The sequence below is a fragment of the Austrofundulus limnaeus genome, unplaced genomic scaffold (genome assembly GCF_001266775.1).
Source record: "Austrofundulus limnaeus strain Quisiro unplaced genomic scaffold, Austrofundulus_limnaeus-1.0 Scaffold183, whole genome shotgun sequence".
NCBI classification, from domain to species: domain Eukaryota; kingdom Metazoa; phylum Chordata; class Actinopteri; order Cyprinodontiformes; family Rivulidae; genus Austrofundulus; species Austrofundulus limnaeus.
This window is the reverse complement of record NW_013952585.1, coordinates 742,187-749,076: the sequence shown is the minus strand read 5'-3', so window position 1 is coordinate 749,076 and position 6,890 is coordinate 742,187. Positions and strand designations below refer to the sequence as shown.

At 36.4% G+C, this 6,890-nt stretch overlaps 1 protein-coding gene across 2 annotated transcripts in view; it reads left to right on the top strand.

The window, feature by feature from the left end:
* Positions 1–6,890, top strand: part of dok7b (docking protein 7b) — a 29,982-nt gene that overhangs the window by 6,507 nt on the left and 16,585 nt on the right. For both annotated transcript variants that reach the window (XM_014018102.1, XM_014018101.1), the window contains exons 5-6: positions 1,609–1,809; positions 6,049–6,159. In XM_014018102.1, the coding sequence (XP_013873556.1) occupies positions 1,609–1,809; positions 6,049–6,159 (312 nt within the window). The remainder of the gene's footprint in view (positions 1–1,608; positions 1,810–6,048; positions 6,160–6,890) is intronic.

The window sequence follows — 6,890 nt, the reverse complement described above, 5'->3', positions numbered from 1 at the left end:
CATTAAATTCCAGTGAAATATATTTATGTTTGTGGTTGTAATGTGACAAAATATGGAAAAGTTCAAGGGGTATGAATACTTTTGCAAACCACTGTAGGAGTTCTTTTATTCGCTCAGGAGAATGCCCCACTTCTGCAGCTCCTCTGACTTGTGGGGTCCCTCAAGGCTCTATTCTAGGCCCTCTGCTTTTTAAACTTTACATGTTGCCTCTGGGGTACACTTTTAGTAAATATAAGATTCATTTTCATTGTTCTGCTGATGACATACAGGTCTGTCTGCCTATTAAACCAGACTCAGTTAATTCACTCCAATCACTCCTGAGCTGTCTGAATGACATAAAAATCAGGCTGAAACTAAATTTCCCAAATCTAAAGAAAAGTAAGACAGAAGTCATCAGCTTCAGTAAAGGTATTTTTACTGACAGTATTGGTCCTCTGGCTTCATACAGCTGCTGTGCTGTAAGAAATTTAGGTTTTATTTTTGATAGTGTCTTCTAATTGTACAGACCCATAAACTCAGTTGTGAAATCAAGTTTTTTTCCAATTAAGACTTATTGCTAAGGTGAAGTCGTACCTCCCAACCAAAGACCTTACAAGTTGTCAGAATGCAGCAGCTGGTCTTTTAACAGGTACTAAAAATCACGAACACACATCACCAGTTCTGGCTTCTCTCCATTGACTTCCTGTTTGCTTTAGCATGGATTTTAAGATTTGATTGCTTACTTTTAAAAGCTTTAAAAGGTCTGGCCCCATCTTACCTGTGTGATCTCATTAACATCCACACTTCAGTCAGAACACTTCGGTCATCCTACCAGTTTCTCTTAGATGTTCCTGGATTGAGGCTAAAGTTTAGAGGTGATCTGGCTTTTGCAGTTTCTGCCCCAAACCTTTGGAAGGGTTTACCTTTTTGCATTCTGTCTGCTGAGACTGTTGAGACTTTAAATCTATGCTGAAAACTCATCTTTACTCCTCGGCCTTTCATTCTGGAAGAGTTTGAGATTCTTTTAAAGCCAGTGTTTTAAATGTTGTATTTCTCTATTCTAAATTGATCTTATTTATTTTAAACAATTTGTGTTGCTTTGTTGTTTTGTTCAGTTATTTGGCTGAATTGTGCAGCACTTTGGTCAAGTCGTGTTGTTTTTATGTGCTATATAAATAAATTGACACTGTTAAAAACTGTTGCTGCAGTAAGGGAAAAGATAATCACTACAAAAAGCTGAAGTTGGTAGTTTACTGATGCAGAACACAGTTTAGACCGATAAGACTGCAGCTTAAAACTTGTTTGCTAAAAACTCACAAACTTCGGGTCCACAGACAGATGATGTACCATCTGCACAAACTGAGGAATGACTAATTAAGACCAGCAGAGCCCAAAGACGGTTTAATCATCATTACCCCAGCTATCTGCATTTGTTTACGGGATAAACCCGGAGGATCTGTTTCTGTTTTGTTTTTTTTGCTCCGCCTCCACCTGTTATGTGGCTGATTTTCTGTTTGATTAATGACTCTCCAGGTAAGTTATTACAGCTTGATGAGAATGTAGTACACTCGGTGCTCGCTCTTTTCCAAACTTTTCAGTTTCTCCCCGTCTCCTCTTTCTGCCCTTCAGTCCACAGGTTCAGCATCAGCGTGGAACCGGGCACAAAGCTGGAGAGTGGCCCCGCCTCCCTGCACCTGTGCAACAACCTGCTGGTCCTCACTCGGGGCGTCCCTCCTGTTGTTGTCGGCAGCTGGAAGTTGTCGGCGTTGCGGCGATACGGTGCAGTGCCAAACGGTTTTGTGTTCGAAGGGGGGACTCGCTGTGGATTGTGTAAGTAATCTGTGAACTGAAAACTTTATAATATGATTAGAGGAGTAAAGTTTATGAAGGAATACATTTTAACCACAACACCTTTTATACCAAACCTTACTGATGCACGACTTAATGCTAAAATGTGAGATAAAAACTCAAACTATGTGTTGAGGCTGACTCTCAGCTTCTACCACACCAAATGTTAGCTTAGTATCTGTAAATTTGACTGATTTATAGCCATTTCTGTGTTTGCTAAGGTTAAGTATGGAAGAATGAAACTGACATAATTAAAAATAAAAGCAGAAATATATAAATGGACCAATAAATACATAAATACACCTAAAATGCATCAATTACATTTTAAAAATGAGAACATTACCTCTTGTTTTATCATTCATTTGACCTTAATATTTATTTTTCCAGCTTAGTTCCAATAAATTATAAATTGTAGCACATACTTTTGTTTTTCCTTTTACTTGTACATGATTTGTGTCTCTTAAATGATTCTATTTAATTATTTTTTAAATAATTTTTCCCACAAGTCTTTTCATTTCCATGAGTTGCTTTTACATTTCTCTGTCTCCTGTTTTGACTTTACCGTATGCATTTCTGCCTCATAATGCGAATAAGTGGGGCGGGCCTTCTTGGGTCAGCTCCTCTCCTATTGGTCAACAGACAGGAAGGAGCAGGAACCATGCGCCTGTTCATGCTTGTGCTGCTTCAGTTTAGATTAAAGTTTAGTTTAAAACAAAGGCAAGGAGGAAAAACACTTTTAAGTTCACCTTTTTAATTCAATTGATGCATTTTAAGTGTATTTATTTATTTATTTATCCATTTATATATTTCTGCTTTTATTTCTAATTATGTCAGTTCCGGTCCTCCATAAATTAGCTGTGGCAGCCAATTTTGGATTGAACTAACACCAAAATGTTGTAAATATGGGTCCAACGTTTATTTTCTGCATGTGTCAATCATTTGCTTCAGTGGTTTATGAGGTATTTGGTGACAAACAAGATCAAGCACATTATTTTTCATAAAATAATATGGTTTAAAATCACTCAAGCACATCTGCTTAAATGACATGGTTTAGTCCTCTTTAGTGTGAGCTGTTCCTGCAACACAAACTGCTAAAACAGATTTATTGCAGGTGTTTTTAAAACAAAAATATCTCGTGTCTGAAACGTCTCCATGTCCACTAACCGTGGATGTTGTGGTTGCCTGGGTTGAAGCATCTTCTGAATGTCAAGTTCACGTTGGGCGTGGATGTTAGGAATGAGAGGCAGCTTTATGTTTTTGGGTGTGGGTTTGACCAAGGTTAAAGTTTGAAATCATAGATGGTGTTATGTTGCTAACAGCTGTTCTTTCACAGGAAGTTGTTAGTTTTTAGCACACGTAAATCTGTCTCCTCCGTTGTTGTTGAAGTGATTTAGAAATAATTAGAGTTCCTGATTGCACTCTCTCTTGCACTGTCTGTTTTTCCCAAAGAGAGTGTGTGCGACTGAACACAGGAATAACCGTGAGGTTTTCAGGCTCTGGTTACAAAGTTCTCATGAGAGACATCTATAAATACCAGGACTGGACTCTCAGCCAATCACAAGCAGCCTGTTGACTTCATGTCCAACCCCACGGTCCTCCGTCCTTTCATCAGCACATTACCCAGCAGACACAGGGGCAGCAGACCAAGGCCCTCCTGGCATGGTGGAGAGGTGGAGAGTGACAGAAGTCAAGTCTGTGTGTCACATTCCACGCATGGCTTCAAAGTAAAACAGAGCGTCGGTTTACGTTTTTACTTGTTTATTGGTACATGCAACACATTTTAATAGGAAGTAGTTGTTTTATGGTGGGCATCATTTCAAGGATCTTTGCAGTGTTGTATAAAGTACCAGAAAGTGATACTTGAGTAAAAGTACAAGTATCTTAYYAAAAAATTACTTTGGTAAAAGTTAAAGTCTCCTTTAGGAATATTACTTGAGTAAAAGTCTTAAARTATCTGATATTTTTTGTACTTAAGTATTAAAAGTCAAAGTATAGATTTAAAAAGAGCAGTTAGATTTTCTGTAAGGACATTTATTAGGAGGTGACCTCCCCAAAAACTGCAGAAATGACTGTTGTATTAAAAGAATGAATGGATGTTAAATTTAGGATGCACTAGTCCAGCTGTTTCAGTTTATATACATATATCAAGGCTGCACAAAGCTTTTCCCCAAAATGAAAATCTATCTGAGGGCTGCGGCCAAATGTAATAATAATAATAATAATAATAATAATAATAATAATAATAATAATAATAATAATAATAATAATAATAATAATAATAAAAATTCATGAAATACAAATACTTCTTAAGTACAGTACTTTTATTTTAAATGATTCTGTCCTGCTGGAGTGTGACATGATTTGTTTGTGTACAAACTAATACAGTATCAGAGTTTTATATATTTATACTTCTCATTCAACCACAATTAAATTCACTCTATCTAGGAGGCACAGTTTGTATGGATAGTATTTATTTTTTTACAATAACAAGCTGCAATAAATACAAGCAAAAATGAAATAAAAATAACAACTTTCTACTTCTTACCTTTTGTAAAAATGTAAGGAGTAGAAGTCAAAAGTAGGCTGAAAAATAATTACTGTAGTAAAGTACAGCTACCCAAAAATTATACTTAAGTACAGTACAAAGTATTTGTACTTAGTTACTTTACAACTCTGGATCTTTGCATGGAAAACATGCAAACTGAACTCTGTTTTGCAGCTTGAAGGTGCAAAAAAAAAAAGAAAGTAGTTAACCTGTTCAGCTTATTCTCTTTTAATCACGTCCAAATCTATATTTCCTTTCTCCATGTAACACCTCTGCCATTAGAATAAGGTCCCTGCTCTGTGAGTGACATGATCAATATGACAGGTATTTTCTGGCTCAGCAGGTGTGTTCATTTCAACCCTGCAGCACAAACAGCTGAACGTGTTCTTAATGCACACGTGCTGACACGTATAAAACAATGTACTGCAGAGGCTGGATGGTCTGAAGGCTTCTTGTTCCACATAAATCCATTTTAAGCTCACGTGCTGGGCTGGCAGGTCTAAACACACATACCTTCTCTGATAGTTATGTTGTTGCACGTGTGACAGTTTGACTTTTATATTTAGTCATATGGCTGCTGCCAGGTGATTCGATGTCTGAGTGATAAACTATCTCCAGCAGTGGGGATTTTTAAATGTTTTATTTAGTTCTTTAATGAAGCAGAAAGTTGGGGTTTAAGCATTTTTGGGTCAGTGATAAACATTAGATTTCAGTCTAACAGATAAGTTATGATCATTTTGTAAAAACATGAAATCCAACAGAATTAAGCAGAAAATCTGTGTCAGCTACTTTATTAATTATTATTAGTTTATTTTTTGACTGATACTCAAATTTTAAAACCATAAGTCAAACATAGTTGTGTATAAAACAGGTTTGTGGCAGTAAAAAAACTCACAGAAGTTTAAAAGATTCATATAAAATAAGCTTTTTATCCAAACAATCATCTAAAAATCCCCATCTAATCTCCCCTTTTTAATGCAGTTTGATTTATTTTCCCACTGTGAGACTTTGACCGAACCTTTTAGTTATCGAGCGGCTCCTCCGACTCGAAATGTTTTGAATCGAACGGCCGATAAACTGAAACGATTTTCATTAAGATCAGAGTAGAAAACTGGATTATTGAGCTTAAAGTTGCTTTGGAAGCAGACTTTCATGCATCAGATGCATAAAACGTTTAGGAAATAGTGAAGTTATCTCACAAAAGCAAACTTTACTGATCCAATAAACTAATTATATTAAATGTTTTATTAAAAACAAACCCAGTTCTGCAAGAATAAACCTTTTATTTTCTGCCAAACTCATAAGATATGACTATGATTGTTTGGTTCATTTGTGAGACTCTGATGTTTTATTTTTATCCAGTTTTTCATTAATTTTTGCCTGTTTTTACTGGCAGACACCTCTGCGTGGCTGCAGTGATCGACACGTGTAACCTTTAGACAAAAAGATTTGTTGCTGACTCATAGAACAGCCTTGGTTTCTGAAACTCTGAAAACTATTCAGCCTTGCTCACAAAGAACATTTCGCTCTGCACAGTTCACTACAACACCATTCAGCTGCCTTTAACATCATTCCTCCACACTGTTTACTTCTCAGCTGAACTTTTTTGCAGCTGGAGGTTGTTTTATGATTATTATTATTATTTACTCACCGCTTGTCTTTCTTGCGTCTCCCAGGGGCCGGCGTTTACTTCCTGTCCTGCTCAGAAGGAGAGCAGATCAGTTTCCTGTTCGACTGCATCGTCAGGGGGATCGCCCCCAGCAGGGCGCTGCGACCCACCCCACCAGGTGAGCCCGACTCCAGTCAGGAACCACTGAAAAATGTCTACCTTTAGGAGTTTAGAGAAGGTCTGCTGGTCCTTTTTTATTGTGTGACTTTGACTTCTATTCTAAGTTTACTATGTGTTTAGTGCATGTATGTGTCAGGCAGCATGCTAACGGAAACACAACATGCTTTACTCCCCCCGACAGGTCAATCTGTAGATTAAGGGGTCATGTTTTTGTGGGTTGTGTCACATTGTTTACTCGTTGCACAAGCAGCATACAGAGGAAATGACAACTTTCTGAATAAAAGTCAAAAATCACCATCACTTGTTAAAACAAATATTTTTATTGTCTTACTTAAGCAGTGGAGCTTTTTGGTGTTGGTTAAAAGTAAATTTGGACTAGCTAAAACAGAAGACAAGAAAACTATGGGGTGCTGTTTGTAAAGTTACACGGTCAAAAATTACCACCAATATTTTTGTTTTATGTAGCCTTTTATAAGAAAAAAAAGAACAGATTTATTTTTCAAAGTCAGTTTTTCACCATATGATTCATACATTTATAAATGTCATCGTTAATAAACAAAATATTTAACTTACAAATTAAATATTTAGTTAACAAACTAAATATTTAACTTGTGACTTAAAAATTTAGTTTTGAACTAAATATTTAGCTTGAAACTTAAATATTTAGCTAGCTACCTCAATATTTAGGTTGCAACTTAAATATTTAGCTAGCAAGTTAAATATTTAACT